The sequence below is a fragment of the Arachis duranensis genome, chromosome 3, assembly GCF_000817695.3.
Source record: "Arachis duranensis cultivar V14167 chromosome 3, aradu.V14167.gnm2.J7QH, whole genome shotgun sequence".
NCBI classification, from domain to species: Eukaryota; Viridiplantae; Streptophyta; class Magnoliopsida; order Fabales; family Fabaceae; genus Arachis; species Arachis duranensis.
The window spans coordinates 36943979-36968018 of record NC_029774.3 but is presented as its reverse complement, the minus strand read 5'-3'; the positions used below and the strand labels follow the sequence as shown (position 1 = coordinate 36968018).

The following is a 24040-nucleotide window of genomic DNA, read 5'->3' as shown; positions in this document are numbered from 1 at the left end:
ATGTATTCCTTGGCCACACTTTGAATTTCCTAAATGGACCAAACGGGCTTGGTGGTGAGGTGCTTCCTAAAGTCCTCGTTTAGCAAGCCGTTCGTTAGGCAGAAACTAGCAACCGAGTTCGTAAGGTCGTCGATCTCCAAGCAATCATCGTTGAATCTGTCCAGGAACTTTCTGGTTGGCTCTCTAGCTTTTTGGATAATCCCTAGTAAGTTAATCGGGTGCTTTGCCTTGGTTATGCGTGTTGTGAACCGAGCTAGAAAGCTTTGGGATATGTCTGCGAAGACCGTGATGGACCCTTGTGGGAGTGCGTTGAACCATCGGATCGCTGGGCCGGCCAGCGTCATAGGGAATGCTTGGCATCTGACCACGTCGCCTACTCCTTCCGAATTCATTCTTGCTTCAAAAGCTGTGAGGTGCTCCTGGGGATCCTTAGTTCCGTCGTACCTCATATCCGTTGGCTTGTTAAAATTCTTCGGCAGTCGGACCTTGAGGATCGAGGGGTGGAAAGGGGTGGCTCCCATGATGATAGGTTCCTGTTGTTTCTTGGCTTTCCCTCTTTGGGATTCCCCGTGGCTCTCAGACCTGCCTCGGGTAGGCTGAGAGGTCGCTTGCGTATGCGCTTCGTCGCACTTTGTCGGGCTTCTTTCTCAGTTCTCGTATCTTCGGGAGGGGGAGCGGGTGCGGGTGCGGGATCGGCTGGCGTCACCGTGGGATCGGCTGACATCGCCGTGGGATCGACACCTCGCTGCCAGCTCCCTTTCAAGGTTTGTACCCTGTGTCTGAGCTTTTGCATGATTTTGGCGTTATCGGCTCCCGTTCCTCTGAATGGACGTCTTTCGGGGGTCTTGGTGTAGATCGGTTGGTTAGGCTGAACGGAGAATCGTGGCTGTTCGGCGGCACGAGCCGTCGAACTCGCCCTACTCAGGCGGGCCCCTCCTCCTTCATGAAGCTCCTCCGACGTGGGAGGTCGTTCCATGTCTACTCTAGGGTTCCCACAAACGGCGCCAATGTTCGTTACCTCGATATCTCGGGTGCTCTACGGGTCGGGTGATGATGAGAGGGAGAGTGGACGAAACCCTGAGTTGGCTTGGAGCTAAAAGAGAAGTGGACTGCGAGCTGGAGTGCCAGATGTGGTGTTACGAGAGGGGTGGCCACCTGCAAGGACACTCCGACGATCAAATCAGCGTCCGTACGAGGTGATAGCCAAATTAGGTAGGGGGTTACGTACATGGGGGGAGAGCTGACTTCTCCCCTTATATACTGTGCTGGGCGGGTCCATTAAATGACCTAGCCCACTGGTCAAGAAACTTCTGTGAGCTGTCCTAGTCCACGTGGGAGTAGCAGGTCATTCTGGACTTTGGGTCGAGGCTTCGGGTGCTGCCCCGAGAGTATCGACCCGACTGGTGACCTGGGTCAGAGGGTAAGTCGGGCGTGCCCCGGGTCGGGTGTTAGGAACCGACTCGTCGGATTCTTCCTGTTGTGCGAGATAGTTTTGGGCCTGGGTCAGGGGTGGTGCCCCGATCCGATGGCTAGTTGAGCTGACTCGTAGCGGTCCGTAACACCATGAAAGATGAAAACGCTAACATACGTACCCACACTAAATTGAAACTAAACTTGTACCCACGCAAGATGTCCTCTGTGTGACAAAAGTACCTTACATACATGACACTCCAACCCTCTAAAGACAGGGTACTTTTGTCATACGGAGGGCATCTTGCGTGGGTATAAGTTTAGTTTTGAACTAGTGCGGGTACATATTCAGTGTTTTCATCTTTCATGGATACAAATGGTCATTTAAAGAATTATGAAAAAGTAAAATAAGAAGAAATAAATGTAGAAGAAAAATAAGAAGATGATGAAGAAGAAAAGGAGGAATAGTGTTGAATTGTGCATAATTTAATTAATTTATCAGAAAAATAGCATTGAAACGTTTAACCATGACATAGCAAATTTTTTAATTTTGATACATGAATATTTTAACCGTGACACAGATTCTTATTGAGAATGTGAAACAAGAAGAATTATAAAAATGTAAAATGAAAAAGAGAAGATGAAGAAGTAAAATTAAAAGAAAAATAAAATGATGATAAAGAAGAAGAAGAGAAGGAAGAAGATGAGAAAGAGAAAAGTAACTAGTCTTACATAATTTTAATAGAGTAAACTACCATTTTTACCTACGAAAGTTGAAAACACAGACACATCTACTCATAGAAGAAGAAAATTACCATTTGTACCCATAAAACATTGGTTCTGCACAACAAAATTATCCAAACATTAAAAAATCAACTAAAAATTTCAAATTACCCTTATCATCATCACATTACTCTCTCTCTCTCTCTCTATCTATCTCTCTCTCTCTCTGAAATATGCATGTTGTTACAATAAAGGCACCAACAATAGTAGTAGAACACATCAAATGGAGAAGAACCAGAAACCAATTGAGCCGACACAACCACATCATCGTAGAAGAAACAGATCCAAGGCCACAAATTATATCCAAAAGGTGCAAGTCCACCATTTCGTCTCTACTTCTTTCCACATTCTCTAACAACAATAATAGCACCAGCAACAATGATGAAGGGATAACAGAAAATGAGAGAAGAGATGAAGGGTACGAAGGGTACCATTGCAGAATTAGACGTTAAAGTCATAGGTGATGGTCCTTAGCAAACTTCCCGCCCTCTGGTTCTCTGACGACAACAACTACCAGCGAATGTAATTCTTCTATAATCTTCTTGTGAAGCTACGGAGTCCAGTCTTTGTCAGAGATCGCTCCTCGCGCTCTACAACGTCGGCTCGTCGTGACTGATGGAGGTCGCGCGACAATGTTGATGGTTGGTGAATTGAAGTCGCTGTGGCTGATAGAGATCGTGCAATAGTACTTCAGGGAGTCCAGCAAGTTCAAGGTTTTTGGAGGCAGAGATAGGGTTTGCTTCTCGGTGAAGCAGATCGAGCGTGGAAAGGCGTCAGAGGCTTTTGGAGATGGAGGGGAAGGTGTAATGCTAGTGATTGTGGATCTCTTGGTCGCTGCGGTAGCGTTAGGGAGGCGAAGAGAAAAATAAGGAATGAAAAAAATAAAAAAAGAGAATGCGAATAGAGAAAGGGGGGAGGGGAGGGATGATGGTAGTATTGATGAAAAAAAGGGTAATTTAAAATTTTTAGGTAATTTTTTAGTGTTTGCATAATTTTGTTGTGTGGAATCTATATTTCTTGGTTACAAATAATAATTTCCTTCTTCTATGAATAAATGTGTCAACATTTTCAACTTTCATAGGTAGATAGTAGTTTACCCAATTTTAATATAAGACTTTATAATTCTGATTAATCAAATACACTACAAAAAAGAGAGCTATTTTAACACTTTATTTTTTAACACTATAATTAAATGTCAAAATTAATATATATTTTTGACAAATATTATAAATGTCAAATTTTCTATGTTTTCTTAATGAATAATTTGACCGTAAAAAATTACTTCTCAATTTTGACACTCATTTATTTTCAATTTATTCTACTATTTCTCTTCTTCTCTGTGCTCTATCAATTTTGACATCACACTGCTCTCAGTTTGAAATCATACTACTCATTATTTATCTTTAAAATTTTAATTTATTCTTCAGTTTTAATATCTCATCTCATTCTTTGTTAAAAATTTTTGTTGAAAATATTTTATGGTCAATAAATATCAAAATAAATAGTATTTTTTACGGTTATTAAGTATCACAGAAAATATATTCTCAAATTTTTCTAGCAAATTATTTTTGACGCCCAATATTTATCAAAATAAGATTTAAATTTTTTTCACAATTACTTATATGTTAAAAATACTATTTTTGGCAAAACTTTTATTAACATATTTTTATAGTTAAAATAATATTAAAATTTATTTTTTGACAAATTTTAAATTTTTTTTATACATATAACCCTAAAAAATAATTTATATTATTGCAGTGACATATGATCATACATACAAACAACTATATATTTTAATTATATACTTCTCTTGTCATATACTTTAATAATCTTTAAGTATTAGTAGTCTAATTATATATTTTTAATACTATTGTGAAATGAAATAATTATCTCAATTTTTATAACATAAGTATTTGAAAGTCCTCACTGAAATCATTATTGGCATTGAATTTCCAACTAAGCAATTCAATGCAAATCACATACTTTCTACTATCAAGTATTAAGTATTAACAGATACATTCAATATATTAAAAATATAAAAAGTTATCCTTTTTAATAAATTTTAGTAAAATATTTTTTTTATAATACTCTTAAAATTTCTTGTTAGAATACGTATTAACAAAACCCATAAAACAATAGATTTCTATTTTACTTTGGTTGTTATTTTTTAAAGTTACTAAATTGGCAGCATTCATCCATGTTCCACAAGTCACATGCAAAATCATTCACCCAATTGTGTCTTGCCATTTGGCAATCATCAACAGGGTATTCCATGTTGAGGGTCTCATTGTCATAGCCATTGCTATTTACATGGTAGCCATAATCATATGTGAAGGTCCCAAATTCATCGGTATCCAAGCCATTACCAAAATTGTTGGAGTTGTATCCCAATAACTGAGGCAATTTTGGTTCAGAGAAGGATACGCATGAACCATTGCTGTGTTGCTCAAGTCGTTGATCCAAATAATTTGGACATGTTGGGTGCACACAAGGTGGTGGTGTTGTTGCTGCTGGTGAATACTGAGAAACAGGCATAGTTGCTTGGTTTTGGATTGGCATGGCTGAAGAAGAGGATGATTCTCTTGCTTTCTGAAGCAATCTTGGAATCCAAAAACGCCTCACTAGTTCTTGAAACTCTCTGCTATCGGTGTCGATTTTCAAATGCCTTGCTTGTTTCTGAATCTTGGTTCTCCAGTAGTTCTTGATTTCATTGTCTGTCCTGCCCGGTAAATGCTGTGCAATCTTTGACCACCTGCAATCATAATCATAAAATTAAAACACAATTAATATTATAAAAATCTATATCTTAATTATATATTGTGTATTGATGGATAATTCCTTTATAATAAGCACCTGTTCCCCCACTTTGAGTGAAGTTCAAGAATCAAAAGCTGCTCCTGTGGTGTTAAATTTCCTCTCTTTACATCCGGCTTTAGATAATTCAGCCACCTTAATCTGCAGCTTTTTCCTGTTCTCTTTAATCCTGATTCATAAAACAGAACCCGACTTAGCATAAAAAATTGGTGAAAACTAAAATGAAAAGGCACACAATCTTATATTAACAATGAGAAAGTCCTGGCCAACAATGCATCGCCAATATTGCAGTCAATATCCGACATAAGAAACAAAACATCTGAAACTCCTAAAAACAAGAATATCCATAATACAATTAGAAGAAACATCCGAAATTCAAACTCATCAAAAACTCATTTTTAATGAACTTCATATTAAACTTGTTTGATATAACAATATATGATTTGGCATGTTAATGGTTTACCTGAACATTTAGCAAGTAAATTCCAACGTCCTTCGCCTTGGTTAGCAATGGATTGTGTGAGAAGATTATCCTCTTCAAGAGTCCAAGGCCCTCTTCTAATTTCATTGTCATCCTCACTACCACTGCTACTGACACTCTTTGAACTAGACATCATGGTGATGATGGTGGGGGAGATAGATTCTTAATCAGTATTAATTATAACACCTTATGCACGGCTTAAGAAAGAAAGAAAAAAAAAAGAGTGGTCAACAAAAGACACGAGTAATAAGAGTTAGAAAGCAAATTGGGGTACGCAAGATATGTACATACATACATATATGGTATAGTAATAGTAATAGTATAAATGTATGCTGTATCCCATTTGAGTTTGACGTCAAAGTGAATAATATATATATACTACTACTTTACTACTTTTCTAAAAGAGTTAAAAAAAAAAAAAAAGAAAAGAAAGGCTACTACGACCACTGCAGAAACTGAAGACAAACTCTAAAGTGGATAGGTTCATTGCCCGTGGTATGCTATCTTAATATTAATAACATAAAAGGGACAGTTTACTTTTATTAGTTTGATGTGGCATCAGTCAGACACACACTCGCACTAGGAACCAAAATAGGAAAATAAGCGTTACTTACTTCTCTGTCACTAAAGATTCATATCATTCTTCTTTGTGTTGGTAATTTCTTTGAACCAGGTGCCCTTCCAAAACTGGTTATTATTCTTTGTAAAACCTAAGCCAACCATATATATTCCATGTAACACTTATCTATTTATCCATTGCAGTGGATTAAGGCATTGAATTACTAGCTAGTCCAAGTCATTGTTTATTGTTATAGGTAATATTCGTAAACAGTGACAGAAACGTGCTTGACTAGAGCATATATAACTTAAATTAGAAAAAAAAGTAATGACCTTAATCAACACGTGCAATTAAGGGTGTTGGCATAACAAGGGGCGGCAAGGAAAGCCTGCTAAGAATCTTAGAATTAGGACCACTTTTCTATTTTGATTGGTTCTGTTCTGTCGCATGATGTTTGCTTTTACATAAGAATAGCCTTAATCACTAAGCCTTAGTTACGTGGTTCCCTTTTGTCCAAAAATTTCCCGCTTGTTCTTCTGGACACAACTCAACTCAAGAACAACAACACAATCAGAAAAAGTCTACATCGATTTATCACTGCTGCAATATTTGACTCTAATTTAAGGTATATATACGATTGTTGTAAGTTTATGCACCTGTTCAATAACAAAGAAGGTAAAAATTTACGGGCATATATTTTTATATAAAATTAATAGTTAAAAATTATTGAATTGTAATTTAATAAAATTACGTCAAATATTTAAATTATTTAACAAATCTTAATTATCAATTTATATAAAAATACAGAAAATTTTCACATACAAGTGTTTTTCATATACAAGTCTTACAAGTCTTAAAACGCGCTTCTTTTTAAAACGCGTTTCTCTCTGGACGTATGTTTCACGCGCCTATTTAACAGATTTTTCAATTAAGGAACGCACGAATATATAACTTCCTTTTTCAAAAGGATTTGGTTTCTTTTTTCGAATTTCTTCTCCGTTTCCTTGCATTCTCTCCTCGGTCTCTTTTGAGCGTTTCTCTGTGCCTTCTTCTTCCTCCTTTACATGCATTTCTCTCTGCGCCTTCTCGCTTCAGATTTTTCGTTTCGTTTTGCGTTTGAAGATAATGGATGATTCAGCTTCATATTTTCAGCTAAACCAGAGCGAAGTGGATTTTGAGACTGTATCCAATGAAGTTCTTGATGTGTGATTTAGATTTAGTTAGTAATTGAATGTGAAATTTGAATTTGATTAGTAGTTTTTTTGATTGTGTAGCTGAATAATCTGTGTACCTTTGCTGTGATATTTTCTATTTGTTCTTCCTTATTTCAATTGAATCTAATGCACTAGTTCTCTTTAGAATTAAAACATTTTTTCCATTTTATATCAGACATTCGGGTGTAGATCAGACAAATTTGGGTGCATTTAAGAAAATTTTGGGTGCATTTACAGTTTGTTACAGTTTATTATTTTAGTTGAATTTTTTTAGTTTCTGTTTTAATATAGTATATTTTTTTAATTTATTTTTGTAGACCTTCTGTGCAGCTGATGACCAATTTGTTCTCAAGGTTGGAATGACTTTTAGAACCCTTGACGATGCTGCGAAATTCTATAAGGATTATTCAAAGTTTGCAGGTTTTTCTACAAGAGTTCGGTGCACAAATAAGAAGGGAAACGAAATTAAGAATCAATTGATTACATGTACTAAAGAGGAAAAATGAAAATCGAAAATATCTCTGACCGAGAAGACAAATCCCTCAGCTGGTTTAAATTGTCCTACAAGAATTTATATACACGTATTGAAGGATGTTGGTATTTAGATCATTTCAAATGTCGTGTTGCATCATTCACATCCTTGTTGTCCAGATCAAGCACAGATGCTCAAACAGCACAGGGAACTAAGCCTGTCCATGCATCGTACAATAGAGAATAACGAGGAAGCCGGTATCAGACCTAGCAAACTTTCAAATCATTTGTTGCAGCAGCCGGGGGTCACCGTGAGTTAAATTTTATCAAAAAAGATGTGAGAAATTACATCACTAGAGAAGTGCGAAATATTTCGGAACAAGAGGATGCAAAAGAATTAGGGAAATACTTATTAAGAATGAAAGAGAAGAATCCAAATTTCTTTTTCGAGCTCGAACTCGAGGACGATCAGTCCATTAAGCTTGCTTTTTGGGCAGATGCAAGGAGCAGAGCTACCTGTGAGTATTTCGGGGATGTTATTTCATTTGACACCACCACAATACAAATAGGTAACATGGTTTTCTGGTTTATGATGCTGAATTGATGTTGTTTAACGAATCTGCTGCAGAGGTGTATATTGGCAGTTTTTTGGTGCACAGAATCATTATTTGGGTGCATTTTGTAGATAATAATTCTGTTTTTGTGGTAATCTATTTCAGGTATAATCTGGTTTGTGGTTCTTTTGTCGGGGTGAAACATCACGGTCAGTCAACACTTCTTGGATGTGCTTTGATCAAAAACGAAGAAATTGAATCATTCAAATGGTTATTTCAATGTTGGCTTCATTGCATGGGAGAAAATGCTCTGAAAGGGATTCTCACCAATCAATGCGCGTCAATGAAAAGGGCTCTCGAGGCTTGTATGCCCACAACAATTCATCGTTGGTGTATTTGGCACATCACGAAGAAGATTTCAAGCAAATTAAACAGGTACAAGGGACATGCAGAAATCCAACAAGAAATAAGCCAAGTTGTTTGGAACTCTTATAGCAAAGATTCATTTGATAGGAATTGGAATGATTTTCTGCTGAAGTATGGTCTTGTGGACAACAAGTGGCTTTCAGGTAATGTTATTTAAAATCTGCAGTAGAGGTGCAAATTACATGTTTTTTGGGTGCATTATTGTCTGATTTGGGTGTATTTTGCAGATCTTTATGAAGACCGTCATATATGGGTTCCAATTTATATGGATCACCACTTCTGGGCTGGGATGAGAAGCACACAAAGGAGCGAGAGCATGTATTCATTTTTTAACAAGTTTATTACCCGGAACAGCTCGCTTACTCAATTTATCAAACAATACGATAATGGCCTCGAAAGCAGGGAGCAAGCAGAGAGAGAATCAGATGCTGCAGATTTTCATACGGTGATACCATGTGCAACAAAATCCTCCATTGAAGCTAAGTTTCAACATGTGTACACTCACCAAAAGTTTAGGGAAGTCCAAGCACAATTCAAAGGAAAGGCGAATTGCTTCACAAAACTAACAAACTCCGCCCTAGGCTATTCAGTATACGAAGTTGGAGAACAAGTTTCCAGCTTAATATTCAATAAGTTTGTGGTTACTTACGACTCAGTAGTAGCCCAAGTGAAATTCCAATGCTTATTATTCGAGTCAAGAGGGATATTGTGTCGTCACGCACTAACTGTGTTAAGCTTTGAACAAGTAACCCAAGTGTCACCGACGTATATATTGGAACGATGGAGCAAGACGGTAAAGAGGCGACATACACACATCAAGAGCAGCCACGACGAGCCACTATTGGATCCAAGAAGCAAGAGATTTGACGAATTGGTATTTCGTTCACAAAATATTTGCAAATTTGCATCAGAATCGGAGGAGCTGACTGCCATTCTGCACCGTTGATGAGCGGATATTTTATACGCTTTTTGATGGTATTTTCTTGTAGTTTTTAGTATGCTTTAGTTACTTTTTAATATATTTTTATTAGTTTTTATGCAAAAATCACATTTTTGGACTTTACTATGAGTTTGTGTGTTTTTCTGTGATTTCAGGTATTTTCTGACTGAAATTGAGGGACCTGAGCAAAAATCTGATTCAGAGGCTGAAAAAGGACTGCAGATGCTGTTGGATTCTGACCCTCCTGCACGCGAAATGAATTTTCTCGAGCTACAAAAGCCCAATTGGCGCGCTCTCAATTGAATTGAAAAGTAGACATCTTGGATTTTTCATCAATGTATAATAGTTCATACTTTGCCCGAGATTTGATAGCGCAAACTAGCGTTTTAATGCCAACTTTTTACCCTTTTCTAGCGTTAAACGCCAGAACTAGCATAAAAGTTGGAGTTAAACGCCCAAACTGGCACCAAAGCTGGCGTTTAACGCCAGAAATAGCCTCTAAATGTGAAAGCTTCAATGCTCAACCTAAACACACACCAAGTGGGCTCCGGAAGTGGATTTATGCATTATCTATCTTAGTTTACCCATTTTCTGTAAACCTAGGTTACTAGTTTAGTATAAAAACTACTTTTAGAGATTCATTTTGTACCTCATGACATTTTACATCTAAATTTGTATCTTCTACAGCATGAGTCTCTAAACTCCATAGTTGGGGGTGAGGAGCTATGCTGTGTCTCGATGGATTAATGCAATTACTTCTGTTTTCTATTCAATCACGCTTGTTTCTATTCTATGATATTCATTCGCACTTCAACATGATGAATGTGATGATCCGTGACACTCATCACCATTCTCAACTTATGAATGCGTACCTGAAAATCACTTTCGTTCTACCTTAGATTGAGTGTGTATCTCTTAGGTTCCTAGTTCACAAGTTTCATTACCTCTCCTGACAACAGAGTATTCAAATCCGTGAAACCAGAGTCTTCGTGGTATAAGCTAGAATCAATTGGCAGCACTCTTGAGATCCAAAAAGTCTAAACTTGTCTATGGTATTACGAGTAAAATCTGGGAAGGGGTGACTGTGACGAGCTTCAAGCTCACAAATGTTGGGCGCAGTGACAGTGTGCAAAAGGATCAATGGATCTTATTCCAGCACGAGTAAGAATCGACAGATGATTAGCCCTACAGAACCCGTAGTTGGACCATTTTTATTGAGAGGACGGATGGTAGCCATTGACAATGGTGATCCACCAACATACAGCTTGCCATGGAAGGAGCCTTGCGTGCGTGAAGAAGACAACAGTAGGAAAGCAGAGATTCAGAAGACAGAGCATCTCCAAAACCTCAACCTGTTCTCCACTACTACATAACAAGTATTCTTCATTTCATGTTCTTCTACTTTTTACAAACAAAACTGTTTTCTTTATTAATCTCCTGACTAAGGTTTACAAGATAACCATAGATTGCTTCAAGCCAACAATCTCTGTGGGATCAACCCTTACTCACGTAAGGTATTACTTGGACGACCCAGTGCACTTGCTGGTTAGTTGTACGAGTTGTGAAAAGTGTGATCTACAATTTCGTGCACCAACCATGCGTACGATAACATCATGGTTGAGATGGAAGAACTGAGAGCAAAAAGGAAGGGGACATGTTCGTTATCTTACGAAGATGCCAACTTGGAATTCGTTAACGAGCTTCAAAGCCCTCCAAGGGTTCGAACAAGAGGACGTCCAAAAAATAGGCTAGGCTCAAAGTTGGACAAACAGATTGCAAATGCCTCAAAGAAGAAAAATCGAAAGCTTTAAATGAGGTAAAAGTGATTTTCTTTAAATATGTGGTGATTGAGCTTAATTTTGTTGTTAATAGTTTTGCTAATATGTGAGTTTAATAATTTTTCAGTTAAACCTCTTTGATACTGCATTAGTGGTGCGTCCAAATTCCAGCCAATATCACGGATATGTTATGAATTATCAGTTTAGTGAATGACGTGGCGGAAATTAGCCGATTAAGAATTTATAATGAAAGTAGCGTTGCAAGTACAGTTCTTAACCAACGAAAATCTGCTTATCAATTTAAAAGGGTTGTCACAAAGCAAGAATAAAAATACTGGGAGTATGAATCCCAGGTCGTCTCCCAACGAGTTGCAGAGAGAGTGCTATTTATTGATTAGAAAGTTTCTGAGAAGTTTGGAGTTGGAGAATAGAATTAAAGCTGGAGAATTAACAAAAGATTTAATTAACTATGATAAAAAGAAGCCTTTACTGGGAGAAGATTAATCGAAAGTCCTATCCTTGTTGGATGTTCCCAAGTGTAATAGTGATAGGTTGTTGTTCTACTTAGTTATCCCTTACTAAATAAAGGAAAGTCAAGTAACTAGCTAATCAACTCTATCCTCAAGTCCTAATCCTCTCTAAAGGAAGGATTAGAGTTAGAGACTAGAGAGTCAGCCAACAACTTCCAATTAGGATTAACACTTAAGTCTTTCCAACTCAAGGGTCTCCTCTCAATCAACTCCCAAGTCAAGTTGGGAGTCTACTCCCTTGACATGGGTGCTACGTTCACAAGCATAAAAATAGAATAAAGAGAAGACATGATAAATTAAATAATAATTGAGAATTAATTAAAGATAAAAATAGTTCCTGGCATTAATAAATCCAAAAGTCATAAACATACGTATCTGAACAGGGTAAATGGGCAATAAAAGAGTAAAGGTATGAGGGAACAAACTAGAATAGTATAAACTTCCACGGAAGTAGTCAGTCTTCTCAATATTTAGATCAAAAGTATAGAACTAAGAATTATAAATGTGAAGAACCCTAGAGGAGGAAGTGATTTCTCTCTCCAAGATTCAAAACTAAAACTAAAACTATGCAGAATGAGAATGTCTCGAGTCTCTGCTATTTCCTGGCTCTAGTCTGTGTTTCTGGGCCAAAAAATGGGTCTAAAACTGGCCCAAAATTACCCCCAGCAATTTTCTGCAACTGCTGTATGTCGCGCATGTCACGCGTACGCGTAGGTCACGCGTGCGCGTCATTTGTGAAAATTCCTTGTCACGCGTACGCGTCATTCGTGTGTACACGTTGCTTGTCCTGTGCGCTAATCACCCGCGCGCGTCAAGTGTGCGTGCGCGTCGCTATGAAATGCTCCAAATCACGTGCACGCGTCGGCCATGCGTGCGCGTCACGTCTCGCTGGTCAGCTTCATTGCTTCTTTGTGTTCTTTCCATTTTTTGCAAGCTTCCTTTCCGTTCTCCAATCCATTCTTGCCCTATAAGGCCTGAAACACTAAACACACAGATCACGGCATCGAATGGTATAGAGGGGGATTATAATCTAACAATTTAAAGGCTTAGGAAGCAGGTTTTCAATCATAATATTATATCAGGAAGGTAAATGTATAACATGCTAATTACATGGATAAATGTGGGAAGAATCTAATGAATACCACTCAATTGAGTACAAGATAAACCGTAAAATAACGGTTTATCAGCGAATCAGCAGCAGGGGATAATTTTTTGGGTGTATAGTTACAGAATATGGGTGTAAAGCTTATTTTTTTGGGTGTATTTATGAATTTTCTTGTGTTTGACATTTTACTTTTTATATATTTTCAGATGCTGCTGTTTGTGTTATAAATTATTGTTTTGTTTAGGTTTTATGGTTTAAGATTTTCTGGTTTAGGATTTAGGGTTAGGGTTTTTAGGGTTTAGGGTTTTAGGGTTTATGTTTTAGAGTTTAGGGTTTAGGGTTTAGGGTTTAGGGTTTATGGTTTAGGCTTTTAGGGTTTTTAGGGTTTATAGTTTAGGATTTAGGGTTTAGGGTTTAAGGTTTTAGGATTTATGGTTTAGGGTTTTAGGAATTTAGGGTATATATTTGGGTGTACACGGGTGATATTTGGGTGCATAATTAAAGTAATTGGGTGCATTATTTGGTTTGGTTTTATTTTCCTTTATTTTCTATGTACCTGTAATTTACAGCCTTTGAATATAGCACAGACAGTTTATTTATGCAAACAAATTTTATAATACAAATGAATAAAAAAATTTCAAAATTTACAAGTGTTCAAACTATTTCAAAACTACATAAAACTGAAGTCAATCACTGACACTTTCAATATCATAAGAATCTAATTGACAGTATTGGCTTAACAAAGTTGCAGATGGCTTCGACAATCTCATTGTTTCACTTCCCTTGATCGCTGCATCTCTGTCACGATTCATGTCATGAAAAAGAATTCGTGAAGCAAATTCAACTCTGTAGTGGTCGACCTCTGCCTACAGTTTGAAAGAATATTATTTGAATTAAATCTGTTAATTTAGAAAAGTAATAGAGAGATATATAGTTTTAAATATAATATCTGAGTCCAATTGTCCCACTCATATTTTCCCTTTTTAACGTTTTGAGACTCAATTATTTCAAGCCATTTCATCACATAAATAGCACAATCATATCTGAAAACCAAAAATAATTTAGCAAATTAAAATAGGACAGGAATTGAAAATACAATATTTCAGAGTGAAAGATATGTACTCTCTTTGCCTGAAATGTCAATGTAATGAGGCTCAATTTCACGATCTTTTCTTTTGAGAGATGCCCATAGTATATACTCTAATTCTTGAAATCACATACCCCTAAAAACAAAAAGCAAAGCCGAATATAAGAAGGAATAAGTCAAATGAATCAATACACCCAAATATAAACAATATACACCTTACTTTGATTTGAAATGCACCCAAATTTCATAACGCAAAAAATATACATGTCCAACTTACAATAAACTTATTTAGCTTCATTATGTCTTTGGAGGGATACGTCTTGTGGTAGGGGTCAAGTATATAAAATTTTTTCTTTCTTAGATCAGCCATCCACATCCACCAATGATTGAATAGCAAACAAGCGCAAAAATCTAAAACATCTCCACATTGAACAGTATTTTAGTTTAATTCATAGATAACCAAATAATTGTGATGAGAAGTTTTAGAAATGAAAACTTACGTATGGATGTGATGCTAATTTTTTCCGGTCCAAAAAGAGTAAAAACATTGGGTAATCTTCAACTTTAAATGGCTTTTTTGACTTTGGCTGTAAGAACTCCCCATTTGGATGATTGCCAATTGCCATGTTTTGCAATATTTGTGAAACACCTAAAGAAATGTTTAATGCACCCAAAAGATAACAAAATACACCAAAAAATTTATACATTGCACCTTACCACAATATTAGGTGGCAGACAGTAAATTTCTTCTTGGAATCTTTTAATATTTTGTTGGTTGAGGATCAGGCACATGGCAGTGACAATCTAGAAAAACAAAACAGCCAAATTAATTACATCAATCAATATTTGCAGTCACATGTCATAACATAATCATTAATCTTATTCTAATCTTACGTCAGTTTCAATATATGTTTTAGCTTTTAAGGATGCAAAGACAGCACTAAGGTTTCTTGGGCGTTCAGTGTGCAAAGTGAATCATATTCATCAGTGTAGTCCTACCCGTATGTCCTGATACGTGTCGCCCAGAGGTAGTATTTTTCTTTCATTTCGAGTGACATAAAATTTCTCTTCAAAGGAGTTTTAAATTTCTCAAAAATCTAGCCCACGGTTTGCTTTGCAGTTGGCGGAGTTTTACCTTCTGAGAAATCTGTTATTTACTTTTCTCCACTCTTTGCAATCTTTTCCACCAGCACATCTATTTCTTCTATTAATATTGTGGTTTCTGGACTTTTTACCACCTGAGCTTCTGCTTGCTCAACACCTTCTTGCATCTGTGTTTCTTCTTAGCTTGAATCAGTCAAGCCAAGGCTGAATGATGGCAATGGTAGTTCTTTGGGTACATAGGACGCTGTCTTGGCCATCATCAATAGTGCAGCAGCAGTCGCTTCAGGGGTTGGATCCCTGTGTGTTGACATAAATCGTACTATGAGAATAAGAATAAACGAATGGTATCGAAAATCAGTTTCTATTTTGACAAACTTACATTTTAGATGGAGTTGGTGGCATTGTTGGTGTGCTTTCATAAACTTTTTGGGGTTCTAAAGTGCCGTGGGGTTAGAGAAAATGAATCAGACTATAAAAAAATCAATTTCAACTCAATTTCCAGATATGTACCCAAATAAGATAACAATATACCCAAAGAATAACGAAATGCACCTGAATAAATTTACTCACCTCTCTGTTGGGGGGATGGTTCAAATGGTGGCACAGGACATTCTGATGTTGACTGGGATGAAAGGATGCATACTTGAATTGAAACTCTAAACAGGACAAAAATTAAATGTTAAGAAAAACTTTTTAAAATACATTAGAGGGTTGAAATTTAGTTATAAAACTTACATATCAAGCGGTTGAGAGGATGGTCAAAAAACGATGATCTGTTGTTGAGCTGGGTCACTTAATAATTCCTCTTGCTGACTGAACTTGAGATACACCCAAATAAGATAACAATGCACCCAAATAATAACTAGATGCACTTGGGAATGCTTTTTTTTTTTTGAGAACTTACGTAGTTGCAGATTTTTATTTTTTTTCTGCCTTTTTTTCTTGAATAAAACTTAAAAGGGCTTTTTGTTCTAAAAAAAATATACAGAATTAGAAGAATAGGGTAAAAAAAGAATTTAGAAAATGGTATAATAAAAAGAAATTACATGGAATCCGAAGGTTTGTTTACACTACTTTGCTCTGTTTGTCCTTGAAATAAAGGATCAGTCTCGGTTGCTAAGCTCACCTCCGGCATTTTAAGTACAGAATAAATATCATTCAGTATATCAAAATTCTATCAATTAACAGAAGATAAATAATCAGCAACCAAAACACCCTAAAAAAGGTAATATGCACCCAAATTCAACATACCCTTGTTGACCTTGTCTTAAACATTCTTCTATTATTTCAGTTTCAATTTCAGTTTTGACAGTACATTCAAAAGTACATGTTAACAAAATATAGTTCTGATTACAAAGTTTAAGATAGGTTCAAAAAGTATCTTACCCATCATAAGAATGATTTTCTTTTTCTGAAGATGAATCCTCAATTACGTGCTTCCTTTTTATGGATTGTGTCCAGAAAATAAAAAAATTATGAATCAGACAAATACAACAATATTGATGATGAGATACTGTCGAAGGCAGTTCATACTTTTTGGCAGCAGTGTGAATTTTTTTCCTTGTTTTTTTGTTTTTTAACTGGCAATGATTCTTCACTCCTGAAATTAAATGAGAAACAATGTGTTAATATATTAAATTTTGATAGAAACAGGAAAGAAAGTGATGATAATTTCAGAATCTTACTCATTAATGGATTCACTTTTGCTCTCTGAACTGGAATCCTCCAAAATCTGCTTTCTCTTTCTGGATTCCATTCTGAAAAGCAAACAATTATTAGGGAAAAACAACCTAAAATTGACAAAATGCACCCAAAAATATTACTTACATTTTTACTCCCTTTTTGGGTTGTTTCCTTGTAGGTTTCTCTGAGTCTTCTTCCGACTCAGACTCAAAGGAAACATCAACATCAGTCTCTGATGAATCATTCTCAGAGGAAGAACTTGGTTTCTTTTTTTCTTGTTTTTTTCTTTTCTTCTTTCTTTTCTTTTTCTTTCATTTCTTTCAGTTTTTTTTGTCTCCGCCATCTTGACGATGCCCTGAAATAATAGAAATGTTAGTTTACAACATCTAGATAAATAAAACACACACAAATTAGAGAATGTATTCTGTTTACCTACCATATGGCCATCTATCTCTGCTCTAATTCTTGCAACCAGCTGCTCTCTGTTCCAGTTGCTAACCCAAGGCACTGCAGCTCTTTCCTCTCTTTTCTTCTCCTTATTTTTAGAGAGATGGGAATATATTTTCATCAAGGCATAAAGGCACCCGTCGATTGATTTTTTCCTTTTCAGACGGAAATTTCTTATGCCTTTAATGATGAAATTCAGCACATGGGCTCCCCAGTTGCCCTCTATTATTTTATCCATCTTAAAAATTGGAGCTATGTGCTGATGAACGGATTTTTGACGGTATAGAATTTTACAAATGAATTCTCGTTGCAAGTATAGTTTCCAAACCAATCAAAAATCCTTTCATACAAAAGATTGTTTGTCACAAGTAACAAACCCGTAATTTTATAAACCGAAGTATTGGAACCTCGGGTCGTTCTCCCTAGGAATTACAATAAAGTGTCTTGTTATTGGTTGTGAGTTATATTTGGGGTTTTTGAGATTTTATACAAGAAATATAAATGGCAAAGGAAATAAACTAACAACTAACAAAGCTCTTGGCAAGATATGAGAACTAGAAGTCCTATCCTAGTTATCCTCCTCAATTGTGATGAGAATTGTTCATTGCTCCCACTTAGTTAACCCTTACTAAATAAAGGAAAGTCAAGTGGATGAATTGACTTGAGCCACAAGTCCTAGCCAACTCCCGAGAAAAGACTAGCTTTAGTGCACTCCAAACCAATTAGCAATCTCTCCAATTACCAATCAACAAAGGAATTAGATAACTCAAGTGTCACTAATTACTCTACCTAGGCCAAGAGAAACAAAATCTATACTATATCTAGAAGAGACATTTCAACAAACACATAAAGTGCAATAGAAGTAAACATTATTAAATGCAAGAATTAAAGGAATCTACAACTACAAAAATAAGAGATCAACAATAGAAAAGCAAAGAAGACACATTTATTATGAATTACCTCTTATTGAATTGGAAGAATGTAGAAGGAACAATACTAGATCTACAACAAAATATAAGAACAACATAAAGGAAATTACAACAAAAGAATAGAAGAAGATGAATGTAGCAACAAAGAATTAAGAGATAGAAGTAGAAGAAGGCAAAGATTAAAACCTAGATCTAAGAACTAAACCTAATCCTAATCCTAATTCTAGAGAGAAGAGAGAGAGCCTCTCTCTCTAGAAACTACCTCTAAACTAATCCTAGTGAGTGTGAATGATTGGAATCCCCTTTGCTCTTCAATCCTTGGCTTTAAATAGCAGTTTAGGTGCCAAAGTTGGTTGAGATTGGGCCCCACAACCCTTCAGAATTCGTTGGCCACGTTTTCATTAAAAAAAATCATAAACCAGCACCAACGCGTACGCGCACAGCACGCGTACGCGTCCATGGGGTGATTCGCAGGTGCGCGCACGCGTCCATGGGCGAGTTCAACTTCTTTGACTTTTCATGATTTCTCCACTTTGCATGCTTTTCCTCTTCACTCCTTTGATCCATTCCTAGCCTTTTCAATCTGAAATCACTAACAAACACATCAAGGCATCTAGTGGAATCAAAGGTGAATAAAAATCATCAAATTAAGGGTCTAAAAGCATGTTTTTACATCTAAGCACAAATAAGGAGACAATCACAAAACCATGCTATTTCATTGAATAAATGTGGGTAAAAGGTGATAAAATCTCTTAAAATCAATACAAGATAAACCGTCAAAACGGGGTTTATCAACCTCCCCACACTTAAACCAAGCATGTCCTCATGCTTAAACCAAGAATAAAGTAAGGGTATGGCATTTATTTAATGGAAACTAACTAAATGCAATCTACCTATATGCAACTATCTACATGAACGCAATTGCTTGGTCAAAATAAATTAATTCCCAAGAAACATATATGCACAAGGGCTAAGGACTAGCAAGTCTAGTTCACGCAAGGGCTAAGGACTAGCAAGCCTAATCCACAATTGAATTGAGTTATTAAATATTTTTACAAACTTGCATGAAAGGAGATGATCATGGGTGGAAACATGTAATTGAGCAATCGAACCCTCACCGGTAGTGTTTGCACTCTATTCGCTCAAGTGTTTAGGGTTGATTCTCTCAATTCTCTCCTAATCATGCTTTCCAAGATTTGTTCTTCTTCTAACAATCAACATATATCTCATGCATGCATACATCTATCATAAGGTCTTTTCTTTGGTTGTAATGGGGCTAGGGTCAAGGTAGGATGCATATTTGGTCAAGTGAGCTTAAAATTTGGATCTTTGATAAGTTTAAACTTCCCACCTAGCCTATGACATCCTATACAATTAAGTTCTAACCTAACTACCCATTCCTCACTTTTTCACATACTCATGCATTTTCTTTTCATTTCACAACACATATGCATTGATTTTATTGGACTACACTTTGCTTTGGGGCATTTTATCCCCTTTTTTATTTCTTTATTTTTCTTCTTTTTTATTTCTTTCTTTTTTTCTTTTCCTTTTCCATATTATTTTTCTTTTTTTTTCTTTTGTTTTTCTCATTTTTTTCTTTCTATATACAAGAACCTCAATGCATAACGTTTTACATTTGATCAATACATAAGTATGTACCTAATTCCCAATATTTCCAATAATAATACAAAACTACCCTTTTATTCACCCAATGTCCCAAGATTCCCACACTTGAATGATACTCACATACACTTGCCTAAGCTAATCAAAGATCCAAATTAAGGACATTTATTGTTTTCCGCTTTAGGCTTGTAATGTGCTAAAATTAAGAACAAGTGGGTTAATCGTAGGCTCAAATTTGGCTAACAAAGGAAGATAAAAGATAAGGCTTTTTGGGTAAGTAAGATAAATGAAATGATGACCTCAATCATATAAATGCATGAATACACAAAATAATGGACATAAAGAATCAAACAAATTAAAGATTACAATCATAAGAAGAGAATAATGCACACAAGAAGGAAAAATAAGTGGTTATAAGATGTAACCACATCATTAGGCTCAAATCTCACTTGCTTGTGTTCTTAGCTCAAAAACATGATCCACAAGATATATAATTCAAGCAAGTTCTATGAAAAGTTTTCACTTAAATCAATTGGTGCCCTATAGATAGAAATCCTTGAAAAATTTCATTATTTTGACTAAGCTTATTGTGTATACATATGCAAAAATAAATCCTAGAATGAAATGCAAAAGTGTTGGGATTAGAAATTTGTCACCCAAAATCGCCGACCGGTCGGACGACCTCCCCACACTTGAAAGTTTGCACCATCCTCGGTGCACTCAAAGATGAGTAAGGGGGTACGACGACTCTCCGGATTGCTGCATGTTCTTAGTCTTGCTTCCGTTATTTATTGCGGTGCATTCGTCATGAAAGACAAAAATATAACACCATAAGAGGAGAAGATATAAAAGCAAGGAAGCATACATTGTTGGAATGAGGTAAATCACTAGAAATGAGTGAGTGAATTATTGTGACATTAATGACAAATAGGTGTGTGAATTCTAAATTAGGCGCCTTTTAGAACACACATTAGCATAAAAGCTATGTCACAAAAGAAGCATGCACTTTACTCATTCTAGTATGCTTGGGATGCTTTAAGTGAACTTGTAAGGTAAAGCAAGCATTAAAGAAGCATGAAAGCATTCAAGCTAAAGTATATGGATGCATATGATCATGAAATACAATGCATTAAGGTAAATGCATAACATCATCCATCAAGAGGTTGCCTAATCACAGAATAAGGCTCAAATCACATGATGGCTAGCTACAACATGCAATTCAAAAGAGTTACAAGCTCGAAGGCAATTCTCATCACTTGGTATTTTCAAAAGGTAAGCATGAAAAACTCAAAACCAAGTAGCAAAATATAACCTCAATCATAGAATCCAACAAAGATTATCTAAAAACATTCATGCTAAAATAGCATTTAGGCAATAAGGGGCAACAATGTGTAGTAAACAAAGTCAATAATTCAACACTTGTAATGAAAAGAGAGAAAATAAAATGAAAACTAAACTAAAACTAACTAATTAACTAACCAACTAACTAATTAACTAACTAAAATAAATGGTTATCAATGGTGTTTGGAAGTGTTGGATGAGGGGTAGAAGAAGGGAAGAAGAGAGGGGAAGGAAAGAAATGGAAAGAGGAGAAGAAAAGAAATGTGGTGTAGGAAGGGCATCCGCGCGTATGCACGCATGGCGCGCGCGGGGGTGGTGGAACAGAGAGGGAGACGCGGACGCGTACAGTGCGCGTCTGCGTGGGTGGCTAGTCAGGCCGGCGGCTCAATGTTGGCCCAGAGTTCGCACAACTCTCTGGTAAAAGTACGAGGGGTGCAGGTGGCCTAATCGACGCGCGCGCGGCATGTGCGCTTGCGCGTGCATTGCGAATTCAGCATGATGGGCGCGTACGCGCCAGGTGCGCGTACGCGCGGATGATGTTGGGCCTGGGGCTCAACGTTCGCACAGTGAGGCCTAACCCTCGGGTTTGTTGGCTGGGAGTGGAACATCTTCATCTATGCGCTCGCGCCATGTACGCGTGCGCGTAAGTGGTCGAGAATGCTTGAAGTGCGCGTACAAGCCATGTACGCGTGCGCGTGAATGGTGCTCTGTTTTTCAAAATTTTCCTATGTTTTTGCACCAATCTAAGCATTCCAAACCTCCAAACAGCTACCAGAATACCATAAAACCTTATTTAACATATTATACTACCAAATATACTCAACTAACTAATCAAAACATGAATTTAAACTAATTCTATCAATATGTACAAAAGAGAAAATGAAAGGATTTTACCATGGTGGGGTGTCTCCCACCTAGCACTTTTATTTATTGTCCTTAAGTTGGACTTATGGGGAGCTCCTCATCAAGGTGGCTTGTGCTTGTATTTATCTTGGAACTTCCACTTTGCTTGGTTCTCCATTGTGCCCCAAGATTTCCTATGAGTTGAGCCAAGTGTTGATGGAGTTCTTCACAAGCTTGGGGCTCCCAATATTGATCCTCTTTTTCTAATCCGGGATCCCACACTTTATTTTCACACCCATCTTGAAGTTGATTATCATTATTAGTCCATCCGGGTGGTAAGTAAGGTGAATTCTCTATATAGTGGCCAACAATCCTCCTAGACCCATCTATTTGAGCACTACTCCAACCTTTATATCTCATGTTTGATGCATCAACCATAATGAGCCTTAATTTGCAACGCCCACCACAAAACCTTTTCCGCTTACGCTTCATCCCACAAACTTCCCTAAGTTGGCCATCCGTTTCAAGCAAACCATATTCAAGTGGGATAATAAAGCTAATAGAAATGAATTTCACCCACTCAAATGAAGATGTAGATGGCAACCTAGGCAAAGATGCTTCCAAAGATCTTGACAAAGCATAACCAACCCTTGTTCTTCTATTTCTAGGGACTTCCATCTCTTCACATGATCTCTTAATCTCAATCCTTTGTTCAACAATTTTATCTAAACCTTTTCCTTTACTCAATTCATAATGGGGAGGGTGAGAAAAATTTACCTCCTCAACGCTTTCAAATCTAACCGGAGAAAGTTCTTTATGCTCAAAGGATTCTTCACCACTAAGACTTGATGCTTGATCTTCATCACCAAGGGAACTCAATTCTTTCTCTATCCCATCCAAGCTTTCATATGGAATATGCCTTGGAAGGTGTGCACTTTCCTCCCTATCATCAATTTCAATCATCTTGGAGGGGTTTTCTTCAACTCTATGTTCCCATGGAGGCTCCGCATCTCCTAAGTCTTCTACCACTTCTTCCTTGTCTTCAACAATTAAAGCTTCCTCCAATTGTTCCAATACAAAGCAACTTCCTTCATTTCCCACCGGAGTTTCCAATCTCTCCTTCATGCTATGCTCTTCATTTGATTCTCCACATGTAGCCATGGGAGTTCCTTGAGTGTTCAAGCATTGGGAGGCTAATTGATTTGTTACTGCATCCAAGGCGGCCATAAAATTTTGCACATCCCTTTTCATCTCTTCTTGCCCTTGAACAAGAACACCAAGGGTTCATCTATTAGAGATTGGGGTGGGTGGAAGGGTTCATCATTTTGGGGAAAGGGTTCATAATAGGAAGGTGGTTCTTCTTGGTAGAGTTGTGGTGGTTCAATGTTTTCCATTCTTTCCACTTGTTGCACAACACACTCCATGGTTGCTTGAAATTGATTCAATGCTTCCTTGAGATGATCCCTTGACTCTTGTTCTGCTTGGATATCATGATAGGGATCATATGGGTCTTGGATCGATGGACATGAATATTCTTCCATGTGAGGTTGTGGTGGAAAGTAATATTCATCTTGTGGTTGAAATTGTTCATATATTGGAGGTGGTTCATCTTGGTAATAATGTGGAGGGCGTGGCTCTTGAAAGTGGTGATGTTGGGATGGTGGTGGCTCTATGTGTGGTTCATATGGCTCATATGGTTGTTGGAATGGTGGATATGGATTAGGGTCATATGAAGGTGGTTGGTAAGAAAGGGCTTGTGAGTATGGTTGAGGGTTATGTTGAGGATATGGTTCATAGGCATATGGTGGTGGTTCTTGAAAGTCACAAGGTGATTCACCATAGCCATTGAATTGATATGTGATGAGCGGATAATTTGTACGCTTTTTGGCATTATTTTTAGTATGTTTTTGGTATG

At 36.9% G+C, this 24040-nt stretch overlaps 2 protein-coding genes across 2 annotated transcripts; both read right to left on the bottom strand.

Annotated features, from left to right (window-relative positions):
• Positions 1–29: 29 nt before the first annotated feature.
• On the bottom strand, positions 30–449 carry LOC107478776 (uncharacterized). The gene has a single exon (XM_016098905.1). The coding sequence runs from the start codon at positions 447–449 to the stop codon at positions 30–32; it is 420 nt and encodes a 139-aa protein (XP_015954391.1).
• Positions 450–4353: 3904 nt separating this feature from the next.
• Positions 4354–5672, bottom strand: LOC107478778 (MYB-like transcription factor EOBI). Its single transcript, XM_016098907.3, has 3 exons — positions 5471–5672; positions 5047–5176; positions 4354–4945 (listed from the first exon to the last, which is right to left on the bottom strand). The coding sequence occupies exons 1-3, from the start codon at positions 5622–5624 to the stop codon at positions 4354–4356; spliced, it is 876 nt and encodes a 291-aa protein (XP_015954393.1). The 5' UTR covers positions 5625–5672.
• Positions 5673–24040: the final 18368 nt, after the last annotated feature.

Excerpts from the sequence above, each read along its gene's own strand:
- LOC107478778 (XM_016098907.3), bottom strand. The coding sequence starts at position 5,624 with ATGATGTCTAGTTCAAAGAGTGTCAGTAGCAGTGGTAGTGAGGATGAC. Across the intron at positions 5,177-5,470 it reads TTTACTTGCTAAATGTTCAG|GATTAAAGAGAACAGGAAAA; the intron begins GTAAACCATTAA and ends TTTATGAATCAG. Across the intron at positions 4,946-5,046 it reads CACTCAAAGTGGGGGAACAG|GTGGTCAAAGATTGCACAGC; the intron begins GTGCTTATTATA and ends TTATGATTGCAG.
- LOC107478776 (XM_016098905.1), bottom strand. The coding sequence starts at position 449 with ATGAGGTACGACGGAACTAAGGATCCCCAGGAGCACCTCACAGCTTTT.